Source organism: Sorex araneus, chromosome 1 (genome assembly GCF_027595985.1).
Source record: "Sorex araneus isolate mSorAra2 chromosome 1, mSorAra2.pri, whole genome shotgun sequence".
Lineage (NCBI taxonomy): Eukaryota > Metazoa > Chordata > Mammalia > Eulipotyphla > Soricidae > Sorex > Sorex araneus.
Window position 1 is genome coordinate 327,402,779 of NC_073302.1, and position 17,473 is coordinate 327,420,251.

The 17,473-nt window shown below is 32.3% G+C and overlaps 1 protein-coding gene across 3 annotated transcripts in view; it reads left to right on the top strand.

Annotated features, from left to right (window-relative positions):
- The window catches only part of SGCZ (sarcoglycan zeta), a 1,018,550-nt gene extending 1,012,670 nt beyond the window's left edge, over positions 1-5,880 (top strand). For all 3 annotated transcript variants that reach the window (XM_055138572.1, XM_055138579.1, XM_004610323.2), the window contains one exon: positions 5,113-5,880. In XM_055138572.1, coding sequence (XP_054994547.1) covers positions 5,113-5,304 — 192 coding nt within the window. In that variant the 3' untranslated portion in view covers positions 5,305-5,880. The remainder of the gene's footprint in view (positions 1-5,112) is intronic.
- The last annotated feature ends 11,593 nt before the right edge of the window (positions 5,881-17,473 follow it).

Genomic DNA, 17,473 nt, shown 5'->3' on the forward strand with positions numbered 1-17,473 from the left:
TTTCAGTTATTCATAATGAATCACCCATAATCTTATTGGTTATTAAATTATCTTTGGCTCATATATTTTATCCTTTGTTATATTCTTTATTGTATCAGTATAGTTCTTAGATTCAATTAGATGTTATCATTTGTGAACTAAGTATTGTGCCGTTAATTAATCACAACCAGAAGTTTTCAGTTGTGTTCATATTTTCTATTAATTAAATTTTAAAATATCATATTAATCAAGTAAGTTAAAGTTTAGGAAAGTAAAGCATTTTATGATAGAAATTAGTTTACATAATCTTTCTGAAGAATCTCTGAAGACAATAGGAATCATACTTATATCAGTAAAATGTTGTAGGTTTCATTATAGTATCCACTATAATAATTAGTAGTACTTGGAATGTAACAATGTAATAACATACACATGTAAAAGAACACAAAGGAAAGGGACAGCAATTTTTACTTAGAATGTTGGCTAAGAATTACTTTTGCTTTGGTTTGCTTTTGTTCCACACCCCATTGTGCTCATCATTTACTCTGGCTCTGCACTCAAGGATCACTCCTGGCGGATTTGGTGCGTCATATCAGGGTCTGGGGACCAAAGCCAGGTAGGCTGTGTTAAGTCAAGGGCCCTATTCTTTGTATCCCAGTTAAGATTTTCTTTGATAGGCCTGATTTTGACCAGTAAGAAAAAGATCAATTTATGGTAGAAACAAGACAATGTGTGTAATTAAATCCGTTAAATGGAAAACTTTTCTAAGCAAACAAATTGTGTAGTTTATAGAGCAACATAGGTCAATAGAGAAGAGAAATCATTTTTGTTTTTGTTTGGAGGCCATACCGAGTGCTGCTCACGGCTTAACTCTGGCTCAGTGCCCTGCTCAGAGATCTCTCCTGGACATACACAGGGGACCATATTGTGTGCTTCAGAGATCAAACCTGAGTTGACTGCATGCCTAGCCACTGTACTATTGTTCTGCTTCCTAGAAGAGAAATCTTAAACTTAAATTATCAATGTTAGATATCCTGAATCCCATATAGCTTACAAAGTACCACTAGGTGTAATTCCTGAGCCAGGAGTAACCCTTGAGTATCACTGTATGTGCCCCCCACCAAATAAAAATCATAGTAACTTTCAGCAGAACAGAAAAAGATAAAAGTCAGGTCCATCCATGGCACAGAAACCTGAAGAAGCTGAGCAGTACTGAGTTGCAAGTATTCAGTACATAACAACCACTTTACCTCACATATTTTCTATTCCATGACAAAAACATTCCTTGTTTTAAAAGGCCCCAATCATCATCATCTTAATTTGTCTACTAATGGATATCTTACCTCCTATATCTATGAGGCTATAAATAAAGTTGGAAATGAGAAGTTTTTGGAGGTATTGGCATGTAGCTAAGTGCTGTCCAGCACAAATTCTTTAGTAGACAGAAGTGTTGGAGAATACCCACCAGACAGCCGCATCCCCAAGTCCCACATTCTCCAGGGCTCACACCGTCAGCAAGGACTCTGCAGCAGTGCTTTGCTTTCTGTGGCTTTCGCCTGCATGTTCCACTGACCACTTTCTGCTGTCACTACTGAGCAAACCATCAATGCAGGCCCAGTGTGTAGCTCTATGTGTCAGAGAACCTGGGTTCCATCAGTGGCATTAAAGTAGCAACACTAAGAAAAGCAAAACACCATGAGGTATGGCATGTTTTCAGCACATGTATGAATTCCTACAAAATAATATTTATTTATCTGCTTACTACTAAATTACTCATTTTATACCTACTATTTCCTCTATCAATCCTGCATGAGAATCCTGATCCATATGCATTTAGATTTTCATGTTCAACTTTATTAGCTATATTTCCAGGTTTCCAAATCAAAAACAAAAAACACTTCAACTAATAATTATAACTAGTGAACTTATCTCCAAATCTGCAGATGTAGACCCCCACATACCTAGAGGTCAACACTATTAGGTTTTCAATATTTGTGAAGACTTTGATAACGTCTACTTTCTGCAAGTTGCTAGTTCCTAAAAGAAGTGCAGGGGGTTAGAGAGCATACTGGAAGTAATGTTCTTGCCTTACATGCAATTCACATATTTATAATCCCAGACATGGTGTCTCAAGAACTGCCAGGGATTATTCCTGAGCATAGAACCAGAAGTAAGTCTGAGCAATGCCAAGCGGGGTTTAAAACCCTGCCTCTTTGCACCCACCCTCCCCAAAAGGCATTGCAGAAAAGGGCAAGGGTTATATAATCCTATTTCTTCTTTCAAACTTAGTAAAGGATTTCTCCCTTGTGCTCTATGGAGAAGTGAATGTCCAGAATGTATTATATTTAGTAATATGATAATTTATGTTATTAGCACTGACACACAGAGATATAAATAATGATGCCTAACTCCTATAACCCCAAAACATAGTCAGGTTCTTTTCCTTAGTTTTGTGAATTCTTAATTTTTGTATTAGAAAAAATAATTACAACAAAGTGTTTTCTTTTCTCACTGCTTTCCTGTCATTTTTTCCATAAGCAAATACAGGTTAATGTAGATTAACATCTGATATTTAAAAATCAAAAACTTTAATCATTTATTCTTAACTTTGAAGTCTGTTGGTAAATGTCATCATTTTTAATTTCTTCATTTGAAAAAATGCCTTTATTATCGTGGAATTTGTATGTGAAAAGTCAAACACTGTCAAGTTATTAAAAAAAAAGCTTACATTGAGGCTCTACCTTCCAGAAAAATATGTTTGTAGGGAAAAATATAAGTACGATTCTAAAGTGTCATAAAAAGTGATCAGTAAATTAAGGCATAGATAATAGTTAATTGCTATGGAAAGACCAAATGAGAAGAATATTTACATCTTGGAGCAGCAGAAGTCTAAAGAAGATGAAGCAGCTCAACTGGGCTTCTATGGACACAAACATATGTATCATAGAAAAAGAGAAATGGCCGAGGTAAAGAAAGAGTATGTTACACTCACTGGCACAAATCTGTGAATTGTACTATACTCATGATCCAAAGGCAAAACCTGCCTGCATAAGTCTCCTTAGAAGTAAGTAAAACAGGGAGTAAACAAATAAATACATACCTAATACAATGTTAGAGATTACTACTACAGAAAAAAAAATCATAAGGGGAGCTAAATGAACTAATTTCAGTATATATCAATTATATATAAGAATTACGTGTAGCACTGTAGCACTGTCACTGTCATCTTGTTGTTTATCTATTTGCTCAAGCGGGCAGCAGTAATGTCTCCATTGTGAGACTTGTTACTGTTTTTTGGCATATTGAATACGCCACGGGTAGCTTGCCAGGCTCTGCCATTTGGGTGGAATACTCTCGGTACCTGGCCAGGCTCTCCAAGAGGGACAGGTGAATCGAATCTGGGTCAGCCTCATGCAAGGCAAATGCCCTACCCCATGTGTATTATTAATATTGTCCATACATATAATTAATTTATTGATACATTCAATTACAATGTTAATGTTTTGTTATTATAAAGTACATGATGATACAAAATTAATATATTAATTAAATCATGAATTAATAGGTTAGATAAAACTTTCTGATAAAGGTAATCTTTAAGTAGAGATAATTAAGAAGAATTCAACAATTAAATTCTAAAAATGTACATTCCCATGATGTTTGAATAATTTGCAGTTTTTTGGCAGTATGCAATTGATTCCTATGTTTCAGAAACTTAAGAAACTTAATTTTTAAAATGTGAGTAGCAGGCATCTTCATTTTATCCTAATCTCTAACCACCTCAATAATTGTTCATAGACAATTACTTTAGGCTAAAGAAAGAGGAAATAAAACATCCCAACAACATAGTTCTTTTGCTATGTTTGATGAACAAGTAAAATGCAAAAACTGGAGGAAGGACAATTTTATAAAATGATGTTGTAAAGACTATATCATTGAGGGTTTGTGGGACATGGTAGGAATAAAGATTGTTTTTTTTTTTTCAAGTTATGGGAGCCTATTAGACAGTTTTGATCCCTGCAATATCATGGTTTGATTTATCTTTCTTGAAATTTCACTATAACAATTATGAAATAGACTAAGAACTAGTTCTCTTAGTTTCATAATTGAGAAATAGTAGTGGGTAGGAATTAGGGGACTATGGCTGAAGTAGTAAGAAATAAATAGGACTTAGACATGGAAAAATTTGCAGAACATGGAATGATTCTTGGTTTGCCTATCAATGTGAAGACACTGCCAGGCATTAGCTAATGAGCTGCCTAAGGACTGAATCAAGAAATAAGTTGCATGAGGTTCTTTTTCTTTGCACATTGAAATTCATGACCCATTTGGTTTGGGGGTTTTGTTTGGAAGTCACACCCTTGTGTATTGGGGGTGGGGATGCTAATCTTGGCTCAATGCTCCAGGGTTACTCCTGTAAAGCACGCAAAGAACTGTGTGGTAGTAGAGATCAAACTCAGCCCTTCCGCATGTAATGCATGCACTCCACCCTTTTGAGCTCTTTCCATGGCCTCCAATTTTTAATTTTTCTAAATGTTCCCATGCATGTCAAAACTATATTATGACTGCTCCTCTAAGTTATGAGTCTGTGATTAAATGAAATCCATGAGTAAATAAATGAGTTGTGTAAGTTGAATGATTCAGAAAGATGGGTGCTAATTGTGCAGCTTGATACACTCCTCCCAAATTAAACTAATTTTATTTTAGCCTTATTAAAATATTAAAGTCAGAAAGTTTTCATTATTACCAGTTGCTGGTGAACATCTTCACCATGAAGATTCTTATTTCTTTGTATTGTCTTTAAATGGGCATAGTTTAAAAGTAAAATTGAAAGGGTCTGTCAAAATCATTTAATTGTCTGTAGTGTTTGGATAAAGGCTTGGACCCTTCAGCCGATTGTACGACATTGCTTGCTTAATGGAGAATTCTCTGTTGAAATGCACCATTTCTCAAAGGAGAAGATATCTGCAGAGCTTCAGAGCTATATCGTAGGATGTAATTTGTTTGTTCAATATAGCATGACCGCTAAACCAATAGGACTGTTTTTTTAGTCTTCCTTATTAGTTCACGCTGTAAAACACTGGGGAATGTAGTACGCTAAGATGAATTAAAATGCAATTTCTTTCCCCCTAGATATTTTTGAATGCGGATACAATCCGGCTGGGGAATCTACCAACTGGCTCCTTTTCATCTTCATCCAGCTCTTCAAATTCTCGACAGACAGTGTACGAACTGTGCATCTGCCCCAATGGCAAACTATACCTTTCTCCAGCAGGGGCAGGTTCCACTTGTCAGTCCAGTAGCAACATATGCCTGTGGAACTGAAGTGACTGACTTCTCCTCACACCAGAATAGCCTTTTGTTACTGTCCGTCTGCTTCACAGTTCTGCTCGGTTTCCCTTGTGATCTGTCCAGAGCTTCTCCAAATGGTCCACGGAGCAACTTTTTCCAAGTGTAAGCAGGGATTCATCGCCACTTCTTCTCTTGTAATATACTGTACTCCTTAAGACAGAGTGTGTGAATGACAGAGCAGTGGAAAGATCATCTTCAGCAGGAAAACTGGATCATAACTCTTGCTCAAAAGGGAGAATAACATAGGTGCCTTTGCTACATGAAGTGAAGCACACAGTTTTAGATTTTTGCAGGACCTGGATTTGAACTGCACATATATACATTACATAGGTAAAAATCCCAGTATCCAATGGCAAGATGAAATGGTTAACTCTGTAAGAAAACTAATTCTACAGTCTGAAAGCACAATTTTCCATTCATCTTTTTGGATGTAAACTTTTATCCCCGAATTTTAAATTTTTGAAGCATTATGTGTAATGCTTGCTTTACTAAAAATTAAATTCAATACATGGTTTTTAACAAAACAAAACAAAACAGAACAGAATTCCACCCTGAGTTTTATTTGTTTCTTTAATTCCTATGTGTTGTTACTCTTTGTCTACTAAGTCTAGAATTTTGTACATTAGGTAATTTTGAAAGCACTCAGCAATATTATCTTTACAGAATTAACAAAATGCCATTATACTGTCATTTGTCAGATCTGAATGGCCTTATATAGTATTTACTTGGCTATTGCATGTGATGTATTTGCTTTTAACAAAACATCTAATTACTGCAATATAAGGTAGGACCAAGAGGGGCATACTGATGATGCGGAATCCATAGATTTTATTTTAATTTCACATGCTATTCTTTACATTTAGGTTCTAATAGTCCAATTTTTGTTTATTCCATTCACTTTATTCTTTACTCTGACTGCTAAAATTCAAACATCCTCTAAATAAATAAATATTAATGTTATGCATAATACTGAGAATGAATTCACTTTCCATTGGAATATCATCTTCAGAGATATATTTATGTGTTTTATTGGATATGAAGATTTAAGGTGATTAGATATTACATTAAAAATCATGGTTAAAAGTGAAAAATATAAATGTTAACAAAGTTTTGAAAATGTGTTTTTCTCTATTGGATATGTATTTTAATGATTTTATTTATACTTCCTTTAGTTATTAATATTTAGTTATTTGAATATAATGTTAAAGTACCCTAGCAGCAAAAATCATAATTCTCTCCATTTCCTACCACTTATATATAAAAATTAGCTCCAAATAAATAATCCAGTATACTGTAGATTTCTTCATCACAGCACTCCTTAACTTGAATTCTTGAAACTTACAGAACCCAGGAATGTAAAACTGTATTTAATAGATCCTATTATGGGAAGATGACTTGATTACTATAAGGTAAGTCTGTAATTTTCATGTCATTCATTCTTTTTCTCCCAATGCACACTTTTGTTAGTGTGTGGAAGCTTTATTTTTTGGGTGCAATCCTATAGAATCTTAGAAACTAAAGTTCCTATAGCACAGGGTAAAGGGAAATGTAACTTATGGTTCAATTTGATAAATGAAAGCAGGAAAATTTAGGTAATAGAAGCAACATAGTAAACCATTTTCCCTGCTATATTGTTTGAATAACTTATGAAATTATTTACAAAGCTTCATTTCACTAAATGCACTCAGTAGTCAGCTGAAGAGTCAATAAACTAGTTCAGCTTCATTATCTTCAAAATAGAACTTGACCTATGTTTGAAGTTATTATATAAATCTTTAAATCAATATTGGACTAAGAATTGCTGTTTATTAAAAATTCATGAAACATGTTTTATATATTTAAGTTAAAGCATTTTAATTTAATGAGAGAAATTCTTATATTGATTTTTGTAAAATAAACAAGTTAGAATACACAAAATTTTAAGAAATGGGTGCTAATCTCTGTATTATGGACTTTTAAGAAACACGATGTACTAATTTGAGACATATTCAAGTTCTAAACATTTTTTAAATTAAAACAATTAGAATTTTCATAATCAAATGGGAACAATTCTTTTGATTAGTAATTAGCCCTGTTTCTAATCTCTTCTCTGTCTTCTACTAATCAGTGAGCTGATTTAGTCATTGTGGGAATCTCTCCAGGCTTCAGTTTACTCAACTTTACAAGAAAAGTATTGGATTAAATGGTCTCTTGAGATGCTTTCCAGCTCTAACATGTTCTAATTTTAAGAGCAAATATTACAAGAGGTGGAAAAGGCCACTGAAAATTTAAATTATATATCACAAGAAAAGAAAAGGTGGAAAGAGTGATGAGAAAGGTAAAAACTAATTACAGTAATGATATCAAATTTGTATTCAAAATTTTACTGAAATGTTATCAACACAACTCAAAACAAATATGTTGAATCTAGATTATATCTAGATGACGGAAAAAACTTGTTGTATTTAGTTAAAATATAGTAATTTTCAACAGGCTTTCTATCCAATACTAAATAGTACTTCAGTATTTCAGTATCTGTTGTAGATTCTCTAGAATCTAAACATCAAGTCAGAGTCTGCCTCTGAGTCCTATTAAAATTACATGATATTTCTCAAAAAAGTCTTTCTTTCCTCAGAAAAAGAGCCATGGTTCTTTAATAGTAGGGTTTCCTTTTGTTTGGCAGACTGTCCCATCTAAGTCATTTTCTGTTTTTATAAAAAAAAAATTCTTAAAATATGAATATATTCTACATACATACAGTTCACATCAAATGCCTAGATATCACAAATTTTAATTTTTCTAAATCAAAATCAGAAGATCATAGATGATAAGTTATATGTTAGCAGACAGGCAAAAAGAAAAAAAAAGTAAATATACCAGGCAGACTTTCAGGAAAGGTAGAGAGAGAAGATGACTGACAAGTTCTATCATTCTACTTCTTAGTTAGGTATGGATAAATTGAGAAACATTTAGGTTTAGCTTTACTGGATCAAAAAGAGCAAAGCAAATGGGATGTAATCTTTTGTCAAAATATATTTTAAAATGCATTTATAAAAACTACAATTCCAAATTTCCTGGTTCTAAGTCTTGACTCCAACATTTCTATCTTATATCTTTGTTTTTTCCACCTTATTATTCACAAACTTTATAATCTCATGATAATTTATTGAATCAAGATTCATTAAAACTTTATGATTTTTATCCTGGAATATTTTGTTAAAGTACCCCATATTTTAAAAAATATAAACATAAGTTCCATTTCTAGTTTTGCCTCTACCTATTCAGGTGATCCTTTGAAGTTATAAATATATTGACTACTATTTAGTTATCTATGAGAGAATCACATCAAATGAAGAATACCTTGGTTACTTTTGACTCTAAAATCTATTGACTTACTTTTGAAAAAAGACTCAGCAAACTACTTTTAAAAGTAAACTTAACAAAACATTTTTTACCTCTCCTATGCCTTCTAATGCTTTTAAAAATGTTGAAATGCTATCTTCATCATCCATCTTCCAATTCCCTTTTCTATACTCATTTTCCAGTTCTTATCTTACCATTTGACATTGACTCTTTCAATAAATCATTCTTTGTTCATAATCTTTAGAAATATGATTGTGCCATTTACAAAGAAAAATAATACATTTATAATAAATAGATGATTAGGAAATTATAAGATTATTTACCAAATATTAATAATCTACTTATCATTCAATATTACTTATCCCCATCAAACACAATAACATTATTATTTTGAAGAGGATATAATTTGATCAGAAAGGTCAACTGCTGAATTTATTATTTCATGTTATACTATTCAATATTTATACATATTCTATCTGATTCGCTCTATTGGTCAGTACCTCATATTATAAGAATAGCATTTGTTACAGTAAAAATACTAAGGAATTCTGTCATAGTAATCATGGTATAAAGCATGTATAAGGCAGCAATAGAGGACTGGAGAATTCTTAATGCATTTAGTGCTATATTTTATAGCAGATAACACCAAAATAATATTAAATTATTAAAGTAGTTGAATAGAGTTAATGGCCAAATTTTCTATACACCAATCACATCCAAACCCACCTCTGAATTTTATATGAATGAGGTCTTACCATGTAATTCTTCCTATAGCTTTGATCTAATGAGAATTGCTTATGTGACCTTATTAAAGATATTTGGAAAAATTATTTTCTCTTGTATTAGTATATATCATAGTAATAAATATTGGAAAATATTATCACAAAATAAATAACATTGTATTTTTGTTCTTTTGAAATTATCGCAAACTAAGGAATATCTTCACTGAACACTATCATCCATATTGTTTTATTTGATAGTTTGCTAGTTGTCTAAATGTTAAAGACCAAAGACTGGGATTTCTAATGTATTTAACTCCTTTACACTGCTGCTTCTACTAATTTATTCAAATAAATAGGAGGGCTTATAATTGCAACATGAGGTAGTAAACATCTTTCTTGCAGTTATTCTGAGCTATAGATCATTAGTAAATGCTGTATTTGAGAAGGAAATATTTGTTAATGTAGTCCATTTATCTATTATACTTGCATAATAAACTCTTTGATATTCATAAACCAATATATAACTATATCCCCAAATGGGGCCCAAATGGATTTTCTCAACTGAGTTTAAATTTTATTGATTGCTAAAAATTATTTGAAAAAAATTAATTTGAAGCACTTTTAGAACTAGAGGGCTATTTTTTTAGGTGTTGATTGAAATGAGCGTGCTTTGAGAAAATCAGTGGAAAACATTTACAGGAAATGAGGTATAATGAACTGTGATTTTTTTTCTTGTTTTTGCAGTCTTAATATCTCATTTGTTTGACTATTTATAGATAAAATCCAAACAGGGTTAAAGATGTATAAGGACATTCACTAACATTGGAAATATGTAAGTTTGAGTGTCTCGTTATTTACAAATTCTTTAAACCAGGTCCACTACTCATTCATTTTCTTTTGTAATTTTCATGTAAATGTTTTCTTGTATATATAGATATATAAAAAATGGAACTATTTTCTTACACATACTATGCAATATGTTTGTAAAATTGCAATATTACCAAAATCACAAAAGCTGTGCTTTTGTACTCTCTCTTGCTTTATGTAAAATTAATCTTTTTCTATTTAAATGGACTATCTGTTCCATAAACTGTAGATAAGATATATATTCAAAAAAACAGTCTATTGTATCTTTTGTTTAGTTTGGGGTATATTGGGTTATATTTCTTTGGAGAGAAAAATGCAGCAAAGTTTGGCAGTGAAACTTTTTTCTCAGAAAATAAGAACTTTGAAGCATGCAATGAGCTCATATAATTTAAGATCTTCTGTAATTCTTGTATTTGTCCTAATTTTGGTGCTATTGTGTAACCATGATTAAATGTGGTAGTCAAAATGAAGAGGTTTAAAACTCTATGCTATCCTTTTCCTTTATTTAATAAAAAAAAAGAAACTAAAAGAGGGAATGAATATTATTAGTGAATAGAGACCTTTTTCTAATGCGTTTTAACTATAAATTCTATGCTATGTATGCTTTTAAATTTTATGCTTTTAAAACTTTAATTTATTATACTTGATAAAGATTTTTCATAAGAAAAATTGAACATATTGTTCCTCAAATATATAGCCAATTAAACTAAAAAATGCCAATTGATTTAAATTCATGGTCTCCACATTTTATTAGATTATTAGCTAATGATTTATCCCTCTGATATTTCTATGGTTTGACTTCGGTGATGATACTGAACAAATAGCTATTTCCTTAAACAAGACCCTATATATATATGTATAATAAATATATCACCACATAAATATACATATATACACTGCAGTAAACAAAAACACATACTAATGGCTTTCATTTATTTGATGTTGCTTTTATTCATTTTCTTGTTACCTTCAATATACCAAGATTCAGCATAGTTTAAGAAAATGACATGGATATATTACTATTCAGAAATATCATTCCAAATCTAACATGCTACATACTTCACATATTAAGAGTGACATTATTTCCCATAGATTCCAAGAAACAATATTTTTTTATAGTTTGTTCCTTTATTTTAAAAATATCTACCATTTTTGTTTGTTGAGGTTTCTATTTTGGATTGTTTGTTTTTATTTGGGGGCTATATTTGGTGGTGCTCAGGGCTTTCTCCTAGTTCTGCACTCAGTGGGACCATTTGTGGTGGCTGCCAGAGATAGTAACCAGGTTGGATGTATCCAAGGCAAACATCCTATGTGCTGTACTATCTCTCTATCCCCACTGTTTGCTTTACTTCCCAAAAATTCTTGTACACTTAAACAGACAGTAGCAAGGAGAAAATTTCAAAACTGGAACTATTTAAACATATCTCAAAACTTTTGGGGGAAGGGAGAGAGAGAGGAGACTTGTTTAAGGTTTTTGTCTTGCACAGCTCACCTGGTTTTGAACTCTGGCCGGGCATACGGTTACCTCATCCCCTCCAGAATGATCCTTAAAATAGAGCCAGGAATAAACTCTGAGCATGGAGTGTGTATAGCTCCCCAAATACAACACAAAACAAGCAGAAGTGTTTCAGTGTTCATTCTATAATCAAAAATAAATTTGCTAAAAATTATGCATTTCTTATTTTTTAACCTAATACAAGAAAGTTTTGGATGATCCTTATAAGCAACCAGATACACTTATAATTATTTCTATCAGATCTTTGAGGAAATTTCTAACTATAGTAATGCCCTGCTTTCAGTACTTTAAGTGGGAATATGGAAAAAGAAAGTGGGAGAGGGTTTTAAGCCAGATAATTCTGATACAATGCTTTATTAATATTTTCAGATCATTGGCATGTCACTAACACAATAGCTATAGAAAATAGTATTTGTATCAACTGAAAATTTTGCCATAGCTTCTAATTACCAGGCATAATGCACCCCTCTTTGGGATCATGTAAGGTAAGACCTTATTAGATGGATGTTACTTTTCTTATATATTTATCTTATTCCTTCAATAAACATTTTTTTGCTCTATAAGATTAATGTTAATAGCATGACTTGCTATTATCATATTAGTAGTGACTCTACAATTTGTAGTATATTCAGTTAATTTTTAAAATAAATCTAAACCAGAAAAAAGGAATCAGGTGAAATTATAAATTGCTCCAAATAAAGTTTTTAAGTAAACACCTTGGATAGTTAAGGAGAGGGAATATGTCAGAAAAGATTTACTTAGAGCTGTAAAATACATTCTAAAATTTTTCAGGAATCATAGAAACTCACTGTGTTCACAGATTTGTGTAAAAATAATGAAGATAAAATGAGTACCTTGAGTTTTAGGATTAGTGCTTTGTATATTGACACTATAAAAATAAATATTACCTTTACACATATGATTTTAGTAACATTTCTACTTCCATTTATTTTTCAATGACATTCTTTTGAAAAGAATATTCCATTTCTTACAATATGGATTAAACATTTAAAAGAAGGTAAATAAAATAAAAGCCAAGAATAAAATGTAAAAGGCAATGAATTGTGGCTAGAGAGTATTGGGGTTATGATGCTTACTTTGTATGCAGTAGATACTGCATATGATCTGCCCAAACCCCACCAAAAGTTTTCCTTGAGTGCAGAGCCAGGAATAAGCCTTGATCATTGCAGATGTGGGCTCAAAACAAAAGCAAACAGAACAAAAGGCAATGATCACGGCCACTTTTGATCTAGGTCACATTATTTGAGAAAATAAAATACCACTTCATCATGTTTCCTTCTATCAAATCTAAAGGATGTTGTTTGTTTAGGTATGTATGTATATATATTAAAATTCAATACCTAAATAATTTATTCAAAATTATTCACGTTATTGGCTAATTATAGATGTCACGTGATTGCTGGGAGTGTTGCAAGGCATGAGAATCTCAACTGATTCTTAATTTAAAATACTTCAAGTTTGGGACCGGAGTGATAGCACAGCGGGTAGGGCGTTTGCCTTGTACACGGCCGACCCGGGTTCAATCCCTGGCATCCCATATGGTCCCCCAAGCACTGCCAGGAGTAATTCCTGGGTGCAAAGCCAGGAGTAACCCCTGAGCATCACTGAGTGTGACCCAAAAACCAAAAAAAAAAAAAAATTCAAGTTTGAATTACTATAAGTGTGTGTATATTTACTCAAATTTATGAAATATCAATCAAATAAAATATATTCAAAGCATTTATAATTTACTAAACCTCTATTTAAACACATAGTTTCTATTTCTCTTATTACATAGTTTGTGTACATTTCATATAACAGCATCTGTTAAACTGAACATTATCTTAGAAGAGTAATAAACTTGAAAGTATTGTAATTGGAAAATCTTGTGAGAAATTATGTACCATTAAATGTACAACCTCCTAAAATATTGGAAGTTCATTGGCTACCAAAACTAAGAAGTCAGGAATATCATACAAAATGATATGTTTTTCTAAGAATTAATCAATCAAATATTAATTTCAAAAAGAAACAGTATTTAGGAAAGATGATACTTTGTTTCATTAATTCACTCTAATTAGCAAATTATACATTATTTCAATTTTCTGGCTGTGTATGACTTTTTACTCCCATTTAAGTGTATAATACATTATATGAAGCCACTAACAGTTCTCTGAAAGTACACAAAAAAATAAATGTAATAGGTTATAACCATAAAGCAGGCCACAAATAGAAGCTTTCCTCTATGTCAATTGAAAATGCAAAGGGAGATGTTAAAAGATGAATACAAAAATAAAAATTTTATTTTAAATTTTACCTTCAAACATCTAAAATTTTTTTTTACAGCTTTTTGGGGACGCAGCTGGTGATGCCAATGCATGTAACACAAGTGCCTTACTCCTATACTACATACTGGGCCCTTATCAATTATTTGTTTTAACTGTGATTCATTATCCATCTTGAAGCAATAAAAATTCTGAAAGTAAAATGGACTTATTTAAATCAGCCGACTCTGGTGATATATTTTCATTACCATTCAATAATTTGTGTATATTAATATAAATTTCAAAACTTATCTTTAATTATATTAGAATAATATATAAGAGATAAAATACATGTTATTTTGTACAATATAACATACAAGATGTAACATTCATTGTATATGCTATCTCTTGCCACTTGTAAAATTTATCAATGTGATTTTTGTATTGAGAATTATTCTAGAACCAAGTTTAAACTTGCCAGGAGGGAGTGACATGATCTTTTTACTGCCAAGGGCTCTGAAGTAATTGTATTGATCTTAGGCCTTTCAACAAATACTGGATCTTACTTTTCTTAATTCTAAAATAGGGGACGTAATACAAAATATTTTGTTGCTTTATAGTTCTAATTTTTAATGAGATAATGCTGTTCTAGAAATCTTTATGATTTAGAGATGAATTTCACATTCTTAAATATATGTTAGCAAGCCTCACCATTTACCAAAGTGCCAGTATCCTGCCTCCACAATCCTTGCCATTTTCACAGCTCAGCTATCTTCCTGCCTTTTCCCTAATTTGGTAATCTTAATTATAAGTTCAGCATTCTATAGTTCATTTTTGGTTTTTTTGTCCATTACCTTACTTTGCTTCTCTATATCCTACATGTGATTGAAATTGCCTAGTACTTGTCTTTCTCCTTTTAATTAACTTTGTTTAGCATGATATATTACATACAAAAATTTCAGTGGAATCACTGGTAATGCAATTCCGTCACAATTTAAACATGCTTAATTTAATTTTGGGCTCTCTAGAGTCTATCACTCTAATGAAGAAGTGTAACATATAATAAGCCCTGCATTGAAACAAAAGGGATAAGGAATAGACGGGGCAAGTTTTCTAACTTTCACTGAATTATACTCCATTAATTTAAATTAAATAGTGGAATTATCTTAGGTTATGTATGTTATCTGACCCTTGTGTAACAATTGTAATTGATAGTCTTTGATTCAAAGGTGAATGAACAATATGGATTAGGGTGTTATTTTTAATTTGATTTGAAACTTTAATTAAAAATAAATTAAGAAACTAAAATAAGAATTAAGTCACTAAACTCATATTTATTTTAATATTTTTACATAAAATTTAACCTTATTTTGGTTGGGAAGATAACCATTTCAATTTAATCACCATTTCATATTTTTATATTTTTTAAATTTTAATATATTCGTTTGCTCACTTATTTAATAAATTGTAACAACTGCCTTCTTATGGCAGGTGTAATTTTATTAATCTTGGTACATAAGCACTGCTCTTTGTACTAAAAATAAAAGAAAGATTCCTCAGATTGGCAGACCACAAATAAAAACAAATTGTTGAGTTGCCTCCTATTTCTAGTTTGTTGCTCCACCAATGCTTAATTTTTCTTTTTTTTTATTTCCATTATCTGCAGTCAACTTGTCCAAAAATATTAACTGGAAAATTTCAAAAATAAATAATCATAAAGTTTGCTTCATTCAAAGTAGTGGTGAGGAAATCTCATGCTTCCTCCTAGTCCTGGGAGCACCATCGATTCCTACTTCTGCTCTAAAGTCCACCCGCCCAATAGCCAGAAGCCACCTTAGTTATCAGACAGATTCGCATCTGAGTCTCACCCAGGACCTTCAAGATCAGTACCTAGTCACTTAAGGACACATCACTGTGCCTATCAAATTCACCTCGCCTCATCTCACTGAGGCATTTTTGTCATTTTACACCATCTTTAGAACTGTGAGTAGAGTAACTTACTTGTGAGAAAAAGACAGATAACAAAACTTGCTGGGTGCTGGAAGTGGAGGTAGGGAGTGAGAATGGGGGCAACATCCATGTGGTATTCAGGAGATCTAGTGGCCCCACCTCATGATTCTTGATCATTTAGGAGGCCAATCCATGGCGAGGTGCAGTGGTGCAAGGCCACCCGATTGGGCGCTTCTGGGCTTCCGGGGCTGCATCCAGCGATGGATCTCTGGGTCATGAGGTACGTGATTGAATTTAGGTCAGCAGGATACATGCCCAACCCTGTACTATTCCTCCTATACCCACAAAATTTTATTATAATATATTATAAGTATTCTATTTTTATTATTGTACCTTATTTGCTGTGTCTAACTTACAATCAAACTTTATCATAGAATTGTATGTACAGCAAAACCCAGAAGATATACAGTTCTCTATATATAGTTATACAGTTCCATAAACATAGTATTAACTGTGGTTTCAGGAATAGATACTGGACTCATGACACCTATCCCTCTGCTCTGTGAAGACAACTATAAACATGACATGACATCACAAAATAATGTGAAAATTATTTGAAGAAGATAAGACAAGAGATAAGAATAGGGTGAGTCCTACTCATTGCAATTCAGGAGCATCAAACCCTTATTTCAAGTCCCCAAAGCTTTCTTTTGTACACTTAGATGTGTTCTGAATTTGAATATGGGCCAACCAGCCACTTAATACCAGGGTGTGAATTAGGTAAATGGGCATGGGAGCAGTCACTAGGAAAATTACATTACGTTTTTATAACATTAAATGCATTATTGGAGTCATAAGGAGTATCAATGTTCACTGCATTTTATAAATTCAAAGTTGAGTTGTAAACCATAAACTGATGTCATAGTTCCAATCACTTTCACATGTGAGATTCTATTTTGGCTGTAAGCATAGTGCCTTTTAACATTATTATTCCAGTTAATTTTTTTTTTTTTTTGCTTTTTGGGTCACACCCAGCGATGCTCAGGGGTTACTCCTGGCTTTGCACTCAGGAATTACTCCTGGCGGTGCTTGGGGGACCATATGGGATGCCGGGGATCGAACCCGGGTCGGCCGCGTGCAAGGCAAACGCCCTCCCCGCTGTGCTATCGCTCCGGCCCCATATTCCAGTTAATTTTATCTCATGGAAAATTATTGTTATTTGAATGTGTGATACATTACCAAACTTTTTATCAGGGAATTTCTTCCCCTAAAAGACGTGTCAGAATGATAATGATGATCTGAGTCTTGATGACCTGGAGAAAATTAATAATTGTACATTCATATTGTAGCAGAAGATAATATTTTCACTAGATTCTGACCTTTTCCAAATGCTTGAAACTTCAATGTGTTCATATTTTGTCAAATGCATATTTGTTGCTTTTTCTCTTGATGTATTTGAGCAATTGTCAAATTTACCTGAG